The sequence below is a fragment of the Poecilia formosa genome, unplaced genomic scaffold, assembly GCF_000485575.1.
Source record: "Poecilia formosa unplaced genomic scaffold, Poecilia_formosa-5.1.2 Scaffold370, whole genome shotgun sequence".
NCBI classification, from domain to species: domain Eukaryota; kingdom Metazoa; phylum Chordata; class Actinopteri; order Cyprinodontiformes; family Poeciliidae; genus Poecilia; species Poecilia formosa.
In genome coordinates this window covers 315,558-338,441 of record NW_006800309.1, presented here as the reverse complement: position 1 = coordinate 338,441, position 22,884 = coordinate 315,558, and the positions used below count along the sequence as shown (strand labels likewise).

Genomic DNA, 22,884 nt, shown 5'->3' with positions numbered 1-22,884 from the left:
TTTTTTTTTTAGAAACAGACTCTTGCTCTCGTTTTGGTACAGACCCTCTGTCAAATGCGTTCACGATCACTTTATGTTTTTGAAACAAAGCATTTTACTTTTGAGTTTAGGCGATAAACTATTTTATGCAAAAGGGTTTCAATCAGTTGTTCCTCTCAAGGCCTAAAATTTTGGTTGAGTTTTTGCAGGTTTTTCTCTAATTCACTTTCCACTCCTTGCACCTGACTATTTCAGCACATTGCACAGGTTGGTCAAAAAGAAAGTCAACAGTTTCAAAACAAAATACGGTGCAATAAGCCCTACAAATCCTATTTGCAGCGACCGAAGTACGTCAAAATCAGGTTTTTAAGAAGTTGCGCAGAAGTAAGTTTGCAAATTTGTCTGTGTTTCATTTGTCCAGATTAGGAGCTTCTTATGCCTGAATAATTCACAGGGGTCCCTCCCCTGTGATGGACCCTGAGTAAACAGTACAATTTCCCCTGCAATACAAAGACCCAGTTTAATTAAAACCGCATCAGATGAAACCGTGCAAACTCAGAGATCATATTAGCCTTCTTACCTAACATCTTGAATGTCATGAAGTGGACGGTTAGACTCTGAAATCCTTTGTGTTTGCAGCAGATGGCGGATGCTCTAATAACCCACACAGCTGGCAACATATGAAGCAACACATTTCATTGCAATAAAAAAAAAATCCTGCCAAGGGAATTATTGGGAAGTGAAAGGTTACAAAGCTGCCAATCTGAATTTTTAGCACAATGTCTCACTGTGGTGTTTTTCTCTGAATCAAGCTTGTTAAGCTACTTTAAAGAATTGAAACAAAAAAGAAAAGAAAAAAATGCAGTTAGATCAACCACAAAGCTCAACTGCACTCATCCAAATGTTCAGAGTGAAGCAGCGGCCTGCGTGCGTTTAGCATGAAACAGCTTAAGTTTCTATCTCGGCCGCACAGGGCCACAGGGACGGCCTGTAATCAGTCAATTCAGCAGTTTGGAAACTGAATCACAGCGGCGCTTGTTCTTCTGCTGATGTGTGAAAAAAAAGAAAAGAAAAAAAAAAATCATGTCGCCCTGAGCAGAAATGTCAGCAGCAGCACACCTCAGTAGCAATTGCAGTTGATTCCCAGCGAAAATCACTCTGACAGGATGTTGGCGCCTCGCGAGTGGTAGACGCGTAATATTTTAACAGGGAAAGGCTCTCACACGTCCTCTCCTCTGGAAGGTGAAAATTAGTCACGAGTGTGCAGCGTGTCGAAAATGCACAAAAGAAAAGAAACACTCAAGCACTTTATTTCCGTCCTTGGTCTGACTCGGTAGGTGAGTCACAGCGGCGCAAAAACAGTTAAGAAATCCCACCTAAAACACACACACACACACACACACACACACACACACACACATTCATGTTCTCACATGCACACACACTTGAGTCTGTTCTGTATCAGATGATTAGCATTCGTTTAAGTTGAGCCAGTAAGTAACAAATTCATGATGCAAAAGCAAGAGTGCTGCCTGCACCATATGTGCTGTAGATTATTACTGTCTGTTTCTCTTCCCCTTCGTTTCTTTGAACCATCTGGAAAGATCAACCCTTCGTCTCCATTTCATCGACTCCACATGTCGTTTTGAATCTTTACGCGTGCTTTTTTTTTTCCTTCTTCTTCTTTTTCTTGTTTAAAAATGTTAAACCGTTTTAGAAGTAAGTCGTGGTCTACATGTGCCACCGTGTTTGATCACCTCCTCTCTCAGCAGAGTCTTTTCAGTGAAAGTGAAAAAAAAAAATTTCCATGGCCAAACAGCTTAAACCCAGATGAAGAAGAAGAAGGAAAACAAAAATGAAACTCAGCAACTTCAGTATAAACGACACACACACACAAATTGACTCTGTATTGAAAAGGCCAAGCTCCTCCTGTCTGTCGCCATGTTGGCAGCAGCCAGTTTTGACCAATTGTGTTTAATTCAGTCCTGCTTGCTGTTAAACAGAAATCCAGTGTTATTCATGTTCTTTAATTTCTTTTTAAATAGATTGTTTAGGACTGAATCCTTCCTGCCTGCTTCTGAAATGCTCTTCACTGTTGCACATTTTTCAGTATTTTTATTCTACTTCAGTGGACTTGGCTTATTCGAGGAGTATGTTTAGGAAAAATTATATTTTTTCACATTTTACAATTGTTCTGAGTCTAAATGTTTTGGTTGTTTTTTTTTCTAGTGGTTAACACTTAACAGTGTCCAGACCTTTGTAGCCAGTGCACTGATAATTTCTTCAACACATTAAAATTCCTCTTGTCTTTATTTCCTTTTGTTTTCTAAGATTTTTCCGGGTTTTTTGGCCTATATTTTTATATCTTTATTACATATTCACTATTCCTATTTATAATTTCAAGCTTTTATGTTTTTATCATGGTATTTTCCCAGTGAAGTTGCTATAATCTAGTTATTTTTTGCTACTATCTAATTCTGTCCAGTTACATTTGATGAAATTCAGAGCAAATTCAACTCAAATCATTGCGACTCATTACAATGAGTTACAAACAACAAACAATTCAAGCTAAATTTTGGCCAAGTATTGCAACCAAATTCAGATTTTCTTTACTTATGTATCATGTTTGATTTTATATGTTAGAATCCAAAAAAAAAGTCAAGGAAGAAACTTTAAAAAATCACACACACATGTGGCTGTATAAAGCAATATCTCACAAATTTATCCAACAGCTGAAAAACGAACATATGACGGGCCTCTTAATTTCAAATCAAATCCAAGTCGACAAACAGGAAGACATGCTTAAAAGAATTTTCAAATCGAATCAGTTTTTTAATTATATATTTTACAATTTCACAGTTTCACACGATTCCAGACAAAAGCAAAAGAGATCGGTTTATCTTCTGACATATTATTATCATCGCATCAGACTCCCTCTCCTGCTTGTATCACTGTGGCTCTTATCTCCATCTGCTTCCACCAGCTTCCTCTCACTCCTTTCTCTCGACCCTTTCACCTTATTCAACTCTCTCCCTGCTTCCCGGTCTCCCCCCTCACTCTTTTCTTATCTTTACACACCCGTCCTTTACAGAAGAGAGCTTGTATCCTATTGCTCAAACAAAGCCATTTGTTGGCTGCAAGTCAGTGTTTGAAAAGAGGGAAGGGAGGAAGGGAAAAGGAAAAAGAGCAAGATTTTATGTGGAGAGAGAGAGAGAGAGTGTGTGACGTGTTGGGCTGTTCTCAGTAGGAAAACTGGACTGGGAAAAGAAGAAATGTACCCTACTCTCGTTCAGATGATGCATGTTACTTTTATCCTTAAAGAGACAGTCCTAGAAACACAAGACAGGTGATTTAATGTTGGAATCAGTTGAGGAAAATATTCACAGCCCTGGCATCTTTCACCTTTTGCAAACAAACGTCCAGTTTTTTGTGTGAAAAAAGATTATTAACATACCCTAAAATACTTAACGGCAGTGGAAAATGGCATAAAAACACTACGTTTTCCAGATCATTTGTAAAAGATTTTTAGAGCCCATCTAATTCTTGTAATTCAAAATCACATTGTTTATTCTCCTTCCATGATCTATCACATCATATATAATAAAACAAATAAATAAAAACAAACAAACATTTGTGATTTTATCGCAACAAAGTACGAAAAAGTTAAAGGGTTGTGTCTACTTTTGCGAGCCATGTCTGCAGTGTTGTTATCAAATATCGCCTTTTAAAAATCTGCTTCAACATTAACTTTATTATTTCTAAACAGAGTGGATCTTCATTGAGATTTTCAGTGTAGAAAAATAACAGAAATATATAAACACACTGCTGTTTTGCCTATTTTAATGACATATGTATGCTAGCTTTCAACACTGTCACATAATAACTCCTGATTTGTGTTATAAATGATGTGGTTTAACAAGGAAATGAAAATTAAGATAAAGAAGTTCGGAAAACAACAAGGCTAGATTATATTTTTTTTTTTAAATCATCTAGCCAGACATTTACAAAAAAAAAAAAAAAGTGGAAGGATACGAGAATATCCATTCAAAGGCTGAGCAAATTACACAGAGTGGCACACAAAAAGACGAACACACACTGGAAGAGGAGAGAACCGATGCATGTACGTATGCAGGAGAGAGAGAGAGAGAGAGAGAGAGAGAGAGAGGGTTGATGTGAGCAGGCAGTGAGGCAGAGCAGCTCGGAGGAGGGCGGCAGAGTGTGTGTGAGAACCAGAGAGAGAAATGGGCGGGTGGTGAGCAAACACGCTCTCCACGTGATTCAATCTGTTCACATGGCCTCTCATTATGCTGGTATAAATAGTTAATGTGAGGAGCAGCATGCTACAAAAACTATCATCTTATTTTTTTTTTATAACTCAGGATGAGTTAAAATGCCAGAGTGTATGGGGGGAAAAAAAGACCAAAATTAAAAAAAAATAAAAATCACAAGACTGATGAGGACAGGCAATCCTGTCATCCAGGATAATAACTAGAACCGGAGCCGGCTCCATACTGTTGTTGGTTATAGGCAGATAGTTGAAGCTGTCATCTGCTTCGCAAGTTTCTGTGTTATGTAATAATGGATAGGCACTGGCATCTCAGTGATTCCCTCCTATGGACGAATGAATGAATGAATGAATGAATGAATCCCAGGGTGCGTCTTGAATATAGTTTGCATGTACTGGCACTGGTGCATGTTGACCAGCTGCAGCCCCATTCCTGCAGAAATCCTGCAAATAACTCCATCCTGATTGGGTTTCTGGGTTTCTGTTTGCAGAGACAGCATATGAATGAGGAATGGAAGATGAGTTGTTCTGCTCTGTGTGCAACAGCATGTTACATTTTGCTCATTCTCTTTCAGGTGTTACCCCCAAGAGAGATGTCCCTGTCATCTGATGTCACTGGTGACATTTAAAATGCAAGTTTATTTGCATTTCTACATCGAATGTTCTTCTGAAGTCACTTATTGCAAGTAAAGACTTTTGTTAGCTTTGTTTCTGCTTGTACTCAAGCAAGTGTGGTGTTTTTGGTTTAACTGGCGTATTAAGTATTAGTTTGCAATTAAATTTGTAATATGGCATCTGGGGGAAAGCTTCTATCATTTAATGTAAAATGAAACATTCTAATTTTTATATTAGTCATAACAATGCAATGTCTGGCAGAGAATACCTGCATACTTTATATACTTTATGGTTAATTTAAACCACAATGACTGGTTAGAAAGGGCTTGACAAGCTGCGGTCCTTGACAAACTGTTGAAATTCTCATCTGAATGAATCCAATGGCGTCTTTGAGAATCAGGTTGAACATTCCCTGAAACTCTGCTCACAATCTGTGGAGCTTAGACACCCAACAACAACAATCATCTCACGTTCACATGCTTATTCTTGTTTTGGTTAATTTTGAATCCCCCCAAAAAAACACACGCATTTCTACCTTAGGCAAGTGGAATGCCATGCCATGGCTGACTGGTGTGTAGGTCCCATATAACCTGGGAGCAAAAGACTGAAAGACTAAGCTTTGCATGGCATATGGCTTATGTTGTAAAGCTTTAGATGCTTCGGACTGAAACTGTTCTTTTATAGCCCGTTAACAGCTCTAGGCAGGTGTTGACAAAGCATTTTGTAACAGGAATAAGTGATGCATTGGCTTATTGCAGCTTTTTTTTAGTCGTTACACATTCTAGTTGTACTGACTGAACAATAAACATGCTCCACATGTTTTGGAAATGTGCAGGTAGGAGAATAGGTTCCTTAGATTCCTGATCAGTGTCAACGTTTGGTCTTACAAATGGTTAATGGGATGGTACGGTTGATTACAGTATGGTGTGTATGGTATACGATACCACAGATACCGTACGGTACGGTACGGTATGGGAATAACCATTGTCTTTTTTTTTTTTTTTTTTTTTTTGTCAGACTTGATATCACTGTAAGTCAATAAACACTGACATTTTCATAGGATGCTAACTCTGCAAATCAAATGTACGCCTACATGACTAAAAAAAGCAGAGGCACGCACTTGCACATAAACACACACACACACACTCACGCATTCACACTAAACCCCCTCATCCATGCGGAAACACGTGAGGAGGCGCTTCGAGCATCCAGCTGCATCCCATCTTCAGCATAAAAAAAACGAAGCTCCTGTCACTTTAATTAATGACATGGTTACAATGAAGCTTTTAAAATGACCCCATAATAATGATACGTAGTTATAATGGCACGGTCTTCAAATAACTGCTAGTGCAACGCACTACGCCGCTGAGCCAAGGAGGGAGGAAATACTATTACAGCACATGACACCGCGGAATCAAATCATTTCAATCCGTAACCAAAGCAGGACCCTGCAGGCTTTCTGCTAACCAACATGGTGGTTGTAAGCCACCTTCCCATGCGGAATTAACCCCATTCTGTAAACAGAATTGCGTGCTGAAATAAACAGTTTTGACCCAGTAGTGCTGCTTGTAGCGTTTCAGCACCGGGGACAGCGCTCTGGTTTTTCATTTCAGCCCTCTCCCGATAAGAACGCACCATCATTTCTTTTTCCAAATCTTACGCGAGCGAAAAGGGGGTGTCTGCGTAACATCTCGTTAATCCCGACACCGTCTCCAAATCAAATGTCATGTTTTCGTCCGTTTTCTGTGAAGCATTTCCGTGCTGGATAAAACGCTACACACAGTGCCACCCTGCACTCCAGCCACCCCGAGCAACGCCAGTCCTGCTGCTCCTACCTTGCCATCCCCATGCCAGGGCCTCCGACTCCCATTCCTCCCCCGGCAGCTGCCCCGTTGACCGGCTTCATATGCTGTCCTGGCCCCGGTCCTGTTCCGGGTCCACCGGGCATAGCCGACCCCATCATACCGGCGGCTCCCGGCTCCCCGCCGCCCTCCATGCTCGCTTCGTTCCCCATCTCTGTCCGAGCTCAGGAGATTGGAGGGAGGTGAAGGAAGGCTGGGTCAAATCGACAGCGTTTCTGCTTTTTGTTATTATTATTTTGTTTCTATGACGCCCTGATTTAAATGACTATGGAAAAAAAAAATGTCAATAGGGGAAAAAAAGGGGGGGAAGAGAAAACAGCGACTAAACTCAGCGCTGCTCCTCCATCACCGCCATCATCGTCCGCATCCTCATTCTCGTCAGCTTCAGCACCAGTCTCAATCCTGACGAAGGGGCGGGAGCGTGCCGCACGGCCACGGCGGCTAGAAGGCGAGGAACAGCGAGATCACTGCTGATGATTACTCCAGAATGAAGAAAAATAATAAAATAATGAAATAAAAACAAATAAGCTTAAATGCGGCAAAATCCGGGGAGACATCAGTAGAGGTAATTAGTGAGCATCAATTATTCTCCCCAAAACCATTTTAAACCTTAACTGTTTCGAACTGATGCAAGTCTCAAACAAGTACAACAAACACCAAAGATGCAGTTTATGAGCCTGACACAAAGTGAACTGACGAAATAAGCCATGGATCATGACACTACTACTAACTCGCGGGCGCGACTTCTTGCTGCGCGTGCTCGTCAGTCTTTTCCCAGGGAAGGACACGATGGCGACGCGAACGCGCAGAGGCGTCCACTGCACTGAAGCGTCACGTGGGTGAAGAGAGTACATGGTGTTACACACCTGCTCGGAGCTTTTTACTTATCAGGATCTCCGCCTTTATCTGAACCCGGCGGTGTGGCTGCTGGAGGGGTTTGGGTTTTTGTAAAAGTTCTTTTTAATAAGCGATGAGAAATACATCTTTCATTGTTCTATAACATCTTTGGAGACATAAATAAGGGGAAAAACATTCTACACTAATGGGGAACAGCCTTTCTTTGCTGTTGCCTGCAGGATTAAGTTCAAGGTTCTATTAAGAGTCTGCTGTTTCCTGTTGTTGCTCCTTTCAGTAACTGTATTTTTTTTTATCTTTATTGATCTGTCATGTTGCCAGTTTGAAGATTACTTCCACTCATCTGGTGATTGTCATAGCTTTGTGGTATTAATGACCTTTTTGAATTGTTCTCGTATCAGATTGGAATAGTTGTACAACTTCAGTCATGTTTAAAATGTTTGATTGTGACTTTTCAACTTTGAACACATACTTGGATCAATTACTAAGTTCCAGATGTAGCCCACACATTGTTTTAGTCATCATCAAGGAACTAGCATGATTTAGACTGAAAATTTGACAAGTTTTCTTGTCAGAAATGGCAGAATTTGTTTAATTTGGTTGGTTTTCATTCATAGCAATCCTTCAAATTCTTGGATTTCATCTTGTGTCAACATTGAAATAGTTAAAACTGGGACACGTTTGGGTTTGTAAAGAGGGGAACGAGCTAAGACTTACATCAGAACTGGTTTAATCATGACTAAAGCAGACCAACATTTACCTTCTGGAAGGGGCTTTCATGCAAATAGAAAATATTTGCAGACTAATCTTAAAGCCATGATTAGATCAACTAAGAAGAGAGGTTAAATAGCCAGCAGTTATTACGGAAAACTCTTGTTGATGGCTGCAAAAAGGTTGCGACTTCTCTGCAACTTGCTCTAATATTAGTGAGCGTATTCATAAATAATAAAAAAAAATATTCTAAGAAATCCGTACAACCTGAAAAGTTATTCTAAGATTTATACACAGAGTCAGTGTATCGGTTTAACTTTCTGTTCCCTTCACACCTGACCTACATTTACTTTCCCTCAGCATTTTTTGTGCTTTCATTTATTTATTGCGAGATCCTTAGTCTAGGGTGCTTAACTGATTCATTTTATTTTTATCACTTGGCCTGTTCTGCTTTCTGTTGATTTTTAAATTACCTGACCCCGTAGCGAAGTTTATTCAGCTTCCTCTGTCATGTAGCGTTTGCCCTTTTAGTCATAACTTTGGTTTATCTTAGACAATAGATATCAACCGTAAGTCTTCAAAACCACTTCCATGTCTTCAAACTTTTAAAGAACATCCTCTTTCCCCCCCTTTGCTCTTCAAATAAAAAGTTAAAACTTAATGTTTTCTGGGGGGTTTTGCCACGTAAAATGGATTTGTGACAACTACAAAATGAACAAAGCAGTCTGAAAGTCAAGACAAAAACTTTTGTGGTGATTTGGGTTTCATCTGCCAGACTCTGAGGAACCCACTGGGATGTTCAAATACGTGAAACCTCCTCTGCTTTACCTTCCTTTTCTTTTATAATTCAAAAAAGATAAACGTTTAGGTACTGAAAAACATCCCACTGTTATGCATTTGATCTGATACCTTCTAGCGTCAGTGTCAGAACTCTCCAAAAAGTAAGACGAACACAACAAGCTGCAAATGGCAATTTTTGTTTTATATACATGTAAGGATACCAGCGTAAAATTGAGCGCTTTGCAAGAACAAAGTATTGAAACGTGTATTGGACCAGTTCAGCCACAAAACTACTACTTAAGATAACAGCCAGGCGGCATCTCACAGCCAAAGTCGATGTAAGGAAGGAAGGTCTGCTCTCTGTTTCACTGCCAAGTGTTTCCCTCTGAGGCGAGACTTTATAGTGATGAATGAAACCCTGCCAGCCACAGCCTGTATACTGTGGAGCTTTTCTTTCAATAGAAGGTAGAAGCTAAAGCGCAGCTGCAAATGTGAAGAAAAACCAGAATCTTACCCCCTTTAGCCTGTTTTGCCCACTTATGTACTGATGCTGCTGCAATAATAAGCTGTGAAGTTGTGATTTGACAAGTTGAGTGTTGAGCAAAAGGTTTTGCAACAGAGACAATAAAAAAGAGAGCATAATCTTTACAGGCTCAACAACAAAAACGTTAAAAATAAATTAGTCTACATGAACTGTAATATGTTTAGATTTGTTTGCTGGTAGTGTGTATATTCTACCTCAATTTGTTTTTTCATCGTACAAAAAAGAAAATCAGAACAAGCCACCTCACATCTGTGATTTTGAAAAGATTGTACAACAGAGTCATTAAACAACCAGCTGTAAATGTCCAACTCCAAGAAAAAAATCTCAAAGTTGTAGAGATCAACAAATTTAGCATATTTACCATAAAATAAATACATTTTATGATCACAATTATGAGCATTTTGACTCCATTGGAGAACTGAATTAATTATTGCTCATGTTATATCAGTTTGGAGCCTGACAGGGTCCATACTTGTCTTTTATTAGATTTATTTTTTTGTCTTGCATGAAACCATGACTTGTTTTGGTTTGACAAGCCCCTGGAAACTCAGTATTTACTCAGACTGAGAAACATCCCCATTTGCAAATAGGAAAAAATGAAACATAGATAGTAACTTCAAGATTTCCTTGAGAAAATGTAACAACATTTAAAGATGTAGAGAAGCTCAGTTGTCATTGTAAAGGCAATAAAAAGGATTTATTCTCCAAACTGAGTTTCTTAAATGCTGCAATTCTGAAAAGCCTGCATTAAAAGGCAGCATTTCGATTTCTTCATGACCGATCTATATTTCTGCTTTCAGCGAGTCTCGCAAAAGCATTCATAAGTTTAAAACTTTTCACATTGTGTAACTTCAACTTCATGTCATCTGCAAAGTAGCCCATCATTTTGAAGTGGAAGGAATACACTTGGATTTCTTGATGTAACTTGAAAATATGTCAGAAAGTTGAATGGGCGTAAATACTTTTCCGAGGAACCGTTGGCAACATTTCCCATTTCCCCAGCAACAGGCTCCAGTGGCAGGAGTCCAAGCTGCCTTTTTAAATTCGCCATCATTGAGTGGCGAATGAATCATTGAAACCAACAAATAGTCTCTAAAGCCAATGCAGGGTTTCCCGATCCAACAGAGTCCTGGCTGCTCAGGAAAATCTGCAACTCCAGAACTGATGGCTTTGTCAGACTGGCTCATTGATGTGACTGTGGGAGCAAATACTTAAAGAGATTAAAGGGAGCAATGTGCCAGCACTCCAATTCGCTCCAAGCAATAGCCCAGGGCAGGGAAACCCTATTGGTCAGCTGTGTATTGATGATTGAATGAGTGATGGGCAGGGTGGACCTAAATCAGTACTTGGCCTGCCTGAGTCCAGATGTAGCGGCAGAGGGAAGTACCCACGTCGTTTGTCTCCTAGCAGCATATCTCACACTTTGCTTGCAACAAGGCAGAACGCACTAACAACACAACTGCCTTCTGACATTTCATAGGTTAAGAGACCACAAAGCCATTTAATCTGCCAAAGTACAACTTTGTTTATTAGGTGGGAATCATCTGTAACCTGGTGGGGGAAAAAATGACTCGAGCAACATTAAAACTTTTTTTTTAAGTATTTACAAACAGACTTATTTTTTACTTTTATCTCCTGACTTTCTGGAGCTTTTTTCAGTGCTATGTTGTGTATTTTCAATCTTCTTTTTTCCCCCAGTCCTTTGGCTTGATCAATTATGAGGTGGAATGTGAGTTTGAGAAGTGGACAGAGAGAAAAAGTGTTACACCCAAGAAAAACAACGGCTACAGCAGATAAACTATCTGAAAAGATGTCTTTAAGAAATGATAAATGGGAAGGTGGCCTGAAGATAATGATTGGTGGAAGAAGGTTTTCCTAAAATCCAGACTCGGTGTCCTCTGTGGGGGAAACGGACTCTGGGGAACTTAGGTAAAATGTAAGTCTGTTGCCATGGCAGCTGTGAAGCTCCCCAGCATCAGGTGTAATTGGAGGGACTGTTGTAAATGACACACATTTTAAGTAATTTTGAGGTTGAATTTGTTCATATAGCCTTCTGCCTGTCAGGTATTTAGCCAAAACTATGTTCAACATAAAGTCAGTGTAGACAAACTTAGAAGATATATTTATTAATAATTTAAGTTTTGGCATGAATGTTTCTGATGAATTTATAATAAGCTCAAAATCCCAGCTTTCTGGATGACCAGTAAAGACACCCCAACACCAACTGGTATAGAAGATGACATGGTTAAAATGACACATTTCAGCATAATATTATTTTAGAATTAATGAATCAAAAGGTTATGAGGCTATTCTTTTCAATCTTTTTTTCTTGGAAAGTTAAATTATGTTGGGTCAAACCCTGTTGCATTAAAGTAACACAAATCTGGATTGGTCCATTTTAGACCTACAACTTTTCAAGGAAAATCATGAAAACTGGATTGTATTTAACCCTGCAGCTTTTGGTTTGTTTGTTTGTTTGTTTGTTTGTTGCCTAATTTTATGCGGATCGAACGCTTGTCCATCCCTCGAGCTCAGAAGCTTTTTTTCTGTTCCTGAATCATTCATGAGTCACAAACATTCCCCTGAAAAAATGTCCTGGAGATTTAATAAAAACGAGAGGAAAAGCAGCTTAAAATTCATCGACAGAATTTAAAACACCATCAGCAAATCTGAAGAAATACTGATCAATGCCACTGCAGAAGATTACAAATAAAACCGGTCACTTTGAGAAATACAAAACAGAACGACTTCGATCAAAAGTTAAACACTGTGCTCCAAAGGGCATCTAACACACACACACACACACACACACAACAGGGTTTCAGTGTAGCTTTATTTATCCTACAAACATGAGGTAAAACTTGAAACTTCATCACCAAAATGTTACCAGCTGTTCAAATAAGTCTTTGTTGTTGATTCACCGTTTTTAATTTTGTACGTGTGTTGATTGTTTTGTTGGTTTGAGATTTCTTGACAAAATTTTCAACTAAGAAAACCTAGCAGAGTATTATAATCTGGTCTAACTGTGACAGTGACATGAATTATATACAAGGTTCTTGTAGATGATTGAAAAATAATAATAAATAAATATTAGTTATCAGTTAAATCTATATCCCTCCTATTTCTTAGTGCAGGACTGACTGTCTCAGCACAGTCAGTGTTGTTTACCTAAAACACACAGGGTTTAAAACGAAGCTGGAGGAGATCAGGTCAGGATTCAGGTGCGTCTGTTCTTCAGCGTGCCTTGCACAAAGGTTTTATTGTGTTCAGTGGAATAACACTGGAAGCTTTAGGTTGTTTTTCTTCTTCCCATCACAGCTCTGTGTTTGCAGTCCGTGCACTGCAGCGTATTTCGTTCTTCTCTAGTCAAGAGAGATGTTAGAAATAAATGGACTTGTAAAAAGGAAAGTATGTTGGCGGAAAGAGAGAAGGCTGTTTGTGTCTCATCCTTTTCTCGAATCTATTCTCCTTTCTCAGTCGTTTAGTCATTGTTCTGTACCATCAAAGCCGCCGCAAATAGAATTTTACTCATCGAAACAAAAGAGATTTTATTGTTCTCCTTTATTTCGAGTGGAAGCGCCACAGATGACAGGAGCGAACCCTGCAGTGTTTGCTCCTTTGCATGCTAAGGAGTGAGTGTAATAAGCTGTTTCATCAGTTCTGTAACTTCATGCTTCTCTCCATAACTCACAAAAGAGCCGCACTCCCCTTTTCATCCTCTGAATGCAGAGTTAATTACTGTAATGTGCGTGACGGGAAAGATTTCGCTCCTCGTCAGCATTCTGCTCGGGCAGCGACCCAGCACGTCCTACAGCAGAGCCGAGAGAGGGAAGAAAATAATGGGAAACCTAAAATTAGAAGATCTTTTTTCTATTATTATTAACTTGGTTATTGAATTTGGTTTGAAACTGATCTGGAGTCCGAGCTTACATCTTTCAGTGTCGGGAAGCTACCACAACCTACCTACGGTGGCATAAGTGGGACATTTTAAAGTAACATGTAGTTGAAACACCATTTGATTCAAGCCTACAATTCATTCCACATTCACCATCAATTATAGAGAATTAGTTTAACTTTTTTTTTTATTAAATGACACAAGGACCTGGGAAACAAATAGGTGTTCAACAACGTATTGTAACCACTTTTCAGTTTAACTGTAAAGGAAATATGCTGCGTTAAAATTGAGAAAAAGCTTTGAAAAGATCAATCAGACGTCGTACAGCATGTAGAGCAACAAGCATCCTGGCAAGACTCGTTTTTATCTTTTCGCCTTTTTTCCCTCTAAAAGGCAGAGCAACAGATGATCCTGAAAAGAAGAGAAACAAAATGCAAAAACATAAACTCAGTTACAAGACACGCCATAACATCATTTACCGGTGGCGGCTTTTTAATGCTCGTCCTTGTTAGCGAGCCGATGGGGGACGTAGTGTGAATAACAACATAACGTTTTACAGACAATGAAAACATAATTTCTTCTACATATAAATGAAGCAGTGTGAAAACATCTCCTAATGAATTTCTGGGTAAAATGATTGCCTAAGCACTCTTATGGGAAACATAGCAGGTTTATCAGGTTACTGCTTGTGTCGGATTCGTTATTAGACGTCTCAAAAAGACTCAGCTTCTCTGTGAAGCAACATATGGCAGAGCTGATAAGTGATGAATTGGAACACGTGATTCCACCCGCTGCTCCAACCACACACACACACACACACACACACACACACACACACACACACACAGGTTTAATCAATTCACACATAATTGAACCTTTTCATGCGTTCGAGATGCTCTGCTATAGTGGAAAACCCGCGTTTGCAGCATTTAATGAGCCCAAAGGAAATTGCTGTGCTTAAGAAGGTGCGATTATAAAATTCTGAAACTGAAACACCAAATAAAATACACCCAGTGGCAATCCAATCAGTCTGTATTCTCATTTAATTACACTACGCCTACTTTCCTACCTTGTCTCGTGTAATCAGAGGAAAGGAAAACCTGAGTTCTTAGTTACAAAAGCAGCTCCTGCTGCGCAAGGCTGGGTCGGCCACAACTTATCATCCACCCACTTCAAAAATACCTGGTTGCTGCCTCCACCCACCTGTTTCCAGAGCGCGGAGGGGGCGTGACCTCGCCACTGCCTGCTGCGTCACTCTTCAAGTTGTCACGTCAAACCCTCAATAAATCACCTTTAAGAGGGCAGTCAGCCATTCTGAAGTGCAGCTAATGCCAAGCAACAAAACAAATCCAGTTTTGTGTTAAGAAACAGATTCTGACAAAATCCATGGTAAAGGTAGACTTTAATATGCAATGAGAAATGTTTTTGTTTCGAGTCCATAATGTCTAACTATGTTAAAGCGAATTGTGTTTAGATCATGGCAAGTTTTACATTTTAAAGGTGGTTAGTTATTAGTAATCAATAATAACTTTATGTTGGTGTTTCAGTTTATATGAAAGCTGAAGCTTCCTTAGAAACTGGATGATTAGTCTCAGAACTGTGTTCTGATAAATGTTGAAATTGCTCCACACACCAAAAATATATATATTGTGACTTTTTTTTTATCCATACCACCCAGCTACACGGGTATATATAAGGAAATGTGAATATTGTGTAAAAGTCACTCAATTCAGAAAGTCAGACTCGTTTTATATTGATTCATTAATATTTTAATAAAATCTTCTGAGCTGTTTCTTTAGCGCACATGGTGTGTTTATCATGGTCAGCACAATCTTTTAGCATTTGGTTGAAATATTTATAATGATCTGACACATCTTGGATAACGGCAGCTGTAAAACATTATTTTCTTTAAATAGCATGATTAGGTTTGTGTACATTCAAACCACATTGGCTGTATACTCTTTTTTTAACAAACTAAAAAACAATACACTGTGTCTGACATTATTCTAACAAAGAAGCAGGTTGGAGAGAACTTCCAGTTATTAAAATAAACCTGTGAAATCAGTGATAAACAATCATTAATCTGACACAGATTTGCAGAAGTAACCTTTCTGCGTTTTGAGGAACTACATCGTGGATCAATTGTACTTAAGTACCGGAACACTGAACAAGCAGCCAGATTCTTTGTAACTGTCTCTGTTCCAGTTTTAACTGTAGCACCAGTTTTACATGGTGAATGGCGCCATCTAGTGTTAACAATGAACACAATGTGACCAAAAATGACCTTTTAATGATGTTTTTATGCTTGTGTTTCTCAAATCCAGGCCTCTGGCTAAGATTCCTCAAAACACTGCTAGAGGCTTGTGTCCTATTGTTGGTTAATTACAACAGGTCATAAGAGCAAGAGGAAGCTCTACGGAGTGCTAATGGTGCTCGTCATTGACACTACAGCAGTCACTAAAAGTGGCATTTTGTGTTAAATTATTTTTGACACTTCCAGTTGTCATGTGGAGGAATTTAAATTATTCTTATTACACAGCTTGATGCATGGCAATAATTATTTTAAACTTAAAATAATTAGGTCCGTTTTCCCAATAAACCTAATTTGCAGAAGGGGTTGAATCATTTTCAGGTGGTCAGTGATTTAAAAAAAAATATCCATTGCCCTGTACATTGCCCCTTCAGTTATAGGGAAATTGGCAGATCTGGAAGAGCTTCCATGAATTGGATTGATTTCCAGATACTGTCTAGTTCCTGGAAGAGCTTTTCCACTAACAAAGAACAACAACAATTAAAATAAAACACAGCAGATTGAAAAAATGCCATAAAATACCCACCAGAGCACATCTGCTGCAAAATCAACCAGGTCTTCTTTCCTAGCAAGAATACATTTTATAATATAATTCAAACAGTAAAAAACTTTACATGCAAACCAATATGTAATTAGTTCTACTAGTTACTTTTCCTTTAAGGAATAAGTTTATTCTTTCATGCAGAGTAACATGTTCTTGGGACTGACTACACATGAAAATCTTTACACATACAGAAAAAAAAAATGAAAGGACTTGTCTGTCTTGATGAATGACTCAGGTGAAAACCGCTGCTATGTCCACATTTAGCCAATAGAGGGCAGAGTTTGAACGAGCAACAGAGTGCCCCATCCCAGGGCTTCTGGAAAGATTTCACCCGCTCACTTGTTTTACAACGCAAGATGTTAAACCGTCCTTGGATTTTTCAGCGATTAAATACTGTCAACAATCCTTATTTTTTTTAAAATATGTGAAGGACTTTTTTTTTTTTTTACTTGACAGTAATATGGTACCATATTAATGGTCAATATAATATGACAGTATTATATTGACCATTAATATGGTAATATGGTACCATATTACTTGACAGTAATACTTGACAGTAATATGTCATTATATATGACAGTATATAATACTGTCATATTATATTGACCATTAATATGGTAATATGGTACCATATTACTGTCAAGTAAAAAAAGTGTTACGTAACACTATGTTTCACCCTTTTCTGGCCAGAAAGAAAGCATAACTATAAATAAAAATAATCCGGTTATACTAAAAGGTGCAGTTTATCCAATTGTGTCATACAACGGTTATCACAACCTGCACACAATAGAGTTGCAAAGTAGTAACGCCAGATGATTAAATATAAGAATATTTACTTTCAAGTAAATTTGCTGGAATTTTCTTGATCAGGTTATAGTGTAAAATGCAATAGTTTATTCACAGTAAATCTGAAACCTAAACTTTGCAATTTATTGTTAAAGGTGGGTACGACAAGTAACATTTGGTTGAATAACTTTAAAAAAAAAAAAACAAAAAGTTTTAAATCGACTTCAACATTTAGTTTCACTGCTCTGTAAAGATGCTAGTTAATTTACTTGATTTTTGTTTTATTATTTAAAAGTCATGTGCACATTATTTAAGAATTGTGTCTGATTAAATCAAACAGCTCTGACATGAACAATCTTCCTCCTTGAGTAAATTTTCAGTGGACATGGTTTTAATTATACTTTAGTGATATTATTTGGAAGTAACGCCACTCTTACTTGAGTGCAGTTTTGGGTATACATACCCATCTCTGTTGGTTTTAGCGGCAGTTAAATGATCTCTGTGTTTCGCCTCGTCACTGTCATGCAGCGCGAGAAAAACCCACAACAGTTTGGATGCTCGTGCACTTCCGGGACTTTCGTAATGTTGTGAGCAGGGCGCGTGCACGGCGGCAGGAGCGACCCTCCTCTTTTCAGGCAGAAACCGGTGAATCAGTGAAAGCGGCCAAGCCCTCCCTGCATCTCATTACTGCTTTAAGCTTCTTGTATTTTTCTTTAAACTTGAAGGAATTGACGGCAGAAGCGCGGACGGAAGGTGAGACACTCAGAGCGGCTGCTTATTTGTTGCTTTGAATCCCTTTAAAACTACATTTCTGTGTTGGTGTGAGAGTGCGGATGGTTATGAAGTGCTGCCCCCCCACCACACACAATGGAAGTATGGAAGGCATTCTGCACTTGCGCACCTTCTCTTCCTTCCTGCGGTCTGCATTGCTGCGTTAAAGCCTCCTTCCGTGTTATGAAACGAGCAGAAGCGCGCGGCTTTTGTTGTTGTGTGACACCATCTGCCAGCGGTGACACATCTGCAGGGTTAAACGTCCTCGCAGATGAGAGTTGTCCAGGAAGGTTAAACCGAAAACCAAGTACATTTTACCGTGACGTCTCACCATATATATATATATATATATATATGAACTTGCATGCTTGCAGTAGCCTTGGAATGAGTGGGTCTAGTTTCAGGGAAGTCCAGAGGTGAGAGATCAGGGGGCTCACAGATGGAGCTGCTCAGTATCACAATGCTGCCCCTGTATTGGAAGCAACCTGCTAAACTACTGGTCTGAAGACACCACAGTCAGGTGGAATTACACACCACTAAGCTGAGCTTCTCCAAAAATTTAAGTTGTCCATGAATCAAGTATCCACGTATTCAGAGTGATTCTGTGCCAACAAAGTTGTAGCAGAAACATTTGTTGCAGCAAATTTCAACATTAACTGAGTGATCAGTTATGTTTGCGTTATGCCTTGTACTTTTTATTCTGCTGATCTTTGACAATGGCTGTCTGTTTAACTCATCTTCATGTACATCATCAGGTCAAATGCAGATGTGATATGCTAATTGGGATGTGGACATTTGCAGTGTTTACCGATTATATTTGTGGAGAAGAAGTGTTCTTGTTAGAGTTAATGAAAATGGTAGTTAAGAGAATGTGTTTAGTGACAGACCCATCTGGTGGGTTTTATAGAAATGTATACAGTTCCATATATCATACTTAAGTTTAAGCATTATTTTAAATTTGGCATTCTGTGACGTATTTAGTTTATTCCTTTTTGCTATACCTAATGCAAGTTACATCTGCTGTCTTTTTTTTTTTTGGCAACGATTAGTTGACTGCAAATTCAATTTGAGGTTCTGCTTTAGACCAAGTTTGAAATTTCTAATTCAATTATTTAAATGTCAAACCTATATTCACAGGCAGAATCTAATCTCGTTGTCTAAGGTCGAGCGAACTCTTTCAAAACAAATTATTTTTAAAATGTAGCCCCAGACATCCTTCACTAAAAGAAATTTTAAGAGAAAAACATAATTAGATCTGCTTTGCCAGCTCTTTGAATCCTAACTCAGCTGCAGTGTCACTTTGACCTGCTAGCAGGGAGTTGGTGGATGCTGGTCAGAGCTTTAGTACGACTGGAAAGTAAATTCAGGTTGTAACAACAATATCCTGGTGGCCAGTAAATATGAATCACAGATATTAAAGTTTACAAAGACTTTTACATCAATGTCTGCATGACATGTGAATGTATTAAAAAAATATGATTTTTTTTGTGTGAGAGAAAAACAGAGATTATATCAAGAGAAATGCTGTAATAGCAGCAAATAATGCAAAATTGGAGAACAGTTAGAGAATGTAGCAAAGTGAGGAAAAGTGGTCAGTATGTCCTCCAATTATACTTTTAGAAACTTTGTAAACCTGCAGAGTGAATTGCTCTGTTGGGGACAAAAACGGATCAATCTGACTTTGATGTATGACAGACTTGATCTTTGAGATGCTTTACATGCATCTCAAAGATGCATGTAAAGCATCTTTGAGATGGGGATTTACTTCTTTTTTTCCCTCTCTTTTTAGTAAAAATATCGTTACCCAAAAGAGGTTGCTTTGACTTCTATTTAAATCTGTGGGTGTAGTTTCCTCCAAATAGGGGTGTGGATGATAAAACTATCTGGCAAAGAGTTTCTTTTAATTAGTCGTTTAAAACACATTCAGTTTTCAGCAGAGTTTCTTTGGTAAAAACCTCCAATCTTACTGTAAAACAAAGCACATTTTTGAATCAGCTCACCAATAGTGGATGGTTTTTAGTGTTTTAACACATTACCGTTACATACTTTGTATGCTTCCCGTTCCCTTCTGCAGATTTCAAAGCAGATCATTTGCCCTCGTGCTAAAACTAGTCTCTGGTTGTTTTTCAGTTTTTATGAAGGAACAAAACATGGCCTTGACACAGACAGCTGAGGCAGGGAGACCTTTTCCCCACAGTATTGTTAGTGAACCATAAACAACCTGAGTGAACCCGTTTAACCCTTTCTGATTGGTTGGACAGCTGCCAGCAACATCCAACTGGCGATCACCTTAGGCGATGGAATGCGATGCTTCCCCTGATGCGTCCCAACGCTTCCCCCGCGGACGTACACGTATTCACCGGACGATGGGCGAAAACCCACTGTGCAACAAAAATGGTTATTGTTTTCACTGATATCTGAGAACTTTTATTAGCTTTTGAACCAGAGATGAGATCATTTGTTTATGTAGATGTTTTATTTTTCTCTTCCATCAGCTGAGGCAGGTGGGCTTTACATGTCACATAGCCGGGTTGGGATTGACCCGGGGATTTATACGTTTAAAAATATCCAGGCCGTTTCAGGTCAACTCTGTTTCCTGATCGAGGTCACTTGTTTTTTGCTTGTGTGTGACCTCTGGGTCAGCGAGCTGGAATACAGGCTAATCCATGTGGACTTGGTGAGTATTTATAGGCTCGTAGATAAAATTAGAAAAATGGTCTGAGTCATTTAAATGGGTAATTCAAATACCTTATTCAACATAACTTTGGCACAGATTTCTCAGGGAATACTGTACATTAACCAATGTTCATACTATAAACGTATTCAACTAAATCAGTGGTTTACAAACAGAGTCATATATAACTTGTACAGTCTACAATATATTTTTAAAGTTTGCTATAGGTAGATCGGCTCACCTGTGTCCCTTGGAAACATACAGAGTTCCTAAATCTTTGCTGCACACCTCGGCTGTGGAGGATGTGGGGGAGATTCCTGACTGGGGTGTCATTTTAGGCGATTTTCAGCTAAGGTATTGCGACTTTAAAAAGTATTGAACAAAGTGAAGGGTTAAAGTTGTGACTTAAAATCTACCATCTTTTGAAACTCTCTTTGCACTAATCGTGTGTTTCATGGTTTTCAGGATGTTTTGTGTCGTCCCTAGGAAGACTTTATATTTTTAGATGTTCTAAATAAAGCACAAGTGACAATGATAAGATATTTGGCAAATCAGTTTCTGTGGAAACAAAACTGATAGTGGTTCAAGAAAACCACATGAAATCTCATTATTAGTATTTGTGAGACCTTTTTTCTTTTAACAACATTTATCTTCCACCGATGTGAAGGTTTGCCCTCTCTGAATGCAGCCGCTCTCTGACCTGTTTGTTTATCCTGTCGGCTTTGGATGAAAGCAACCTGGCTTGATTGGTTAACCCTCTCCCTCCTCACTTACACCACCAGGCTTCAGTATTGTGTAATTGTGTTACACAAGCAAAGCGATTTGATGCAGACATAAGTCTGTAAGCCAGTTCCACATAAAAAAAAAATAAAAAGTGTTATACAATATCCATTTGCAGTGTCGTAAAGTGAAGTGTCAGTGGTTTTGTTATTCTTGCAAATTGGTTGCTTTAGGTCCAAGAGCAGGTCAGCAGAAAGTCAGTAGACATTTTAGTTTGGTACCACCAGAGTGTTCGGCTCAAAGAGTGTTGCATAAGAAATCCTTTCTTCTTTTTTTTTCCGTTTTTTAAATTTTGTTTCACAGTGAAATGCAAAAATACTCACCACCTTTACTGTTCTTTTTTTCTTTTTCATTTGTCATGTTGTAACCCATACTTCAGTGAATAGCAAAACGGGTTTATGTGACCAACCAACAATAAGCTGTTTAATCGCAAAGCAAAAGAAAAAGGATGCATGTTTTTATTTGTATATTTTAAAGGTAAAAAGTGTAGTTTGTAAATCAGTGAGTGGTTTAGCACCAAAGTAAGTTAAGTAAGTTTGTTGTTGTCTCAACCTTCCAGGCCGCTCAAGTTTTCTTCATCCCCAGAATCAGATATAAATATGGAGAAGCAGTATTCAGTTTTATGGTCTTTTGAAAAAGAATAATTACAATTGCAAAAGTACTGAAAAAAAAAGATTTTAGCCTTTTAAATCCAGGCTAAAATCTGTTTAGGGTTACTTGAGATTAATAATATCTGAGATATATATTCACTCCAGTCTTATTTATAGTATTTTATTATATTTTTTACGATTTTGATAGAAAATTTGAGAAAGTTTAGTAGCTTGTTTGCTGTTGTATGCTCTCATCATGTAAAACTTTAAATTACTTGTTGCTGAAATGTGCTATAAAAATAAATCCAGTTTGCCTCATGGCCATTTGCATTCAGCTCCCCCCGAGTTGAGGCTGTTCTCAATTGGATTTCTTGGGTTTACGTCTTGACTTTGACTAGGCCATTCTGGATAATGCTTGTTCGTTCAACTGGAAGTTTAGGATTTAAGGCTTCTTGTATGTTTATTCTTACATGTGGCTCTTCATGCTTGTAACAGTTTGAGCTCAGCTTGTGGACAAACAGTATGATGCCGCAAGGTGGAGCCTGAAAGCACATCCACTGTTCCAAGCACATACGTGTGGCTGAATATAAACGAAGAGGAAAAAACTATATATTTGATAGACTTGTGAAAACAGCTTAAAGTTATGTGTATGAGGCTAAACTTTATAAGTTGTTGAATGCAGGTAGATTTTATCCACAATGCCGTCTACTAAGAAGTTCAGCAAATCGAGTAAAGGTATTAAAGCAGGGACAGCGATTGTTACTCTTTGAGACTGAAGCCATGGTTACAAGTTTGTGTTGCAGCTGTTCAGTCTTTTGCAGACTCTGACATGTTTTGTCATGCAGCCCCATCAATTTTCTCATTACCTCTGACTGCCTTCCCTTCCCTTACTGACGAAATGC

At 38.6% G+C, this 22,884-nt stretch overlaps 2 protein-coding genes across 7 annotated transcripts in view; one reads left to right on the top strand and one right to left on the bottom strand.

The window, feature by feature from the left end:
* Positions 1 to 7,478, bottom strand: part of bsna (bassoon presynaptic cytomatrix protein a) — a 118,466-nt gene extending 110,988 nt beyond the window's left edge. For 2 of the 5 annotated variants that reach the window (XR_001659074.1, XR_001659075.1), the window contains exon 1: positions 6,715 to 7,477. Coding sequence is in view for 1 of the 5 variants with exons in the window: in XM_007575138.2 (XP_007575200.2) it covers positions 6,715 to 6,893 (179 nt within the window). In the remaining 4 variants the exon portion in view is untranslated. Of the gene's footprint in view, positions 1 to 6,714 lie in introns of all 5 variants that reach the window. The other 3 variants (XR_001659076.1, XR_001659077.1, XM_007575138.2) reach the window with 2 other exon arrangements.
* Positions 7,479 to 17,782: 10,304 nt separating this feature from the next.
* The window catches only part of LOC103154006 (helicase ARIP4-like), a 59,215-nt gene continuing 54,113 nt past the window's right edge, over positions 17,783 to 22,884 (top strand). Inside the window, exon 1 of one of the 2 annotated variants that reach the window (XM_007575133.2) lies at positions 17,783 to 17,920. The gene's annotated coding sequence lies outside the window, so the exon portion shown is untranslated. The remainder of the gene's footprint in view (positions 17,921 to 22,884) is intronic. The other variant, XM_007575134.2, reaches the window with a different exon arrangement.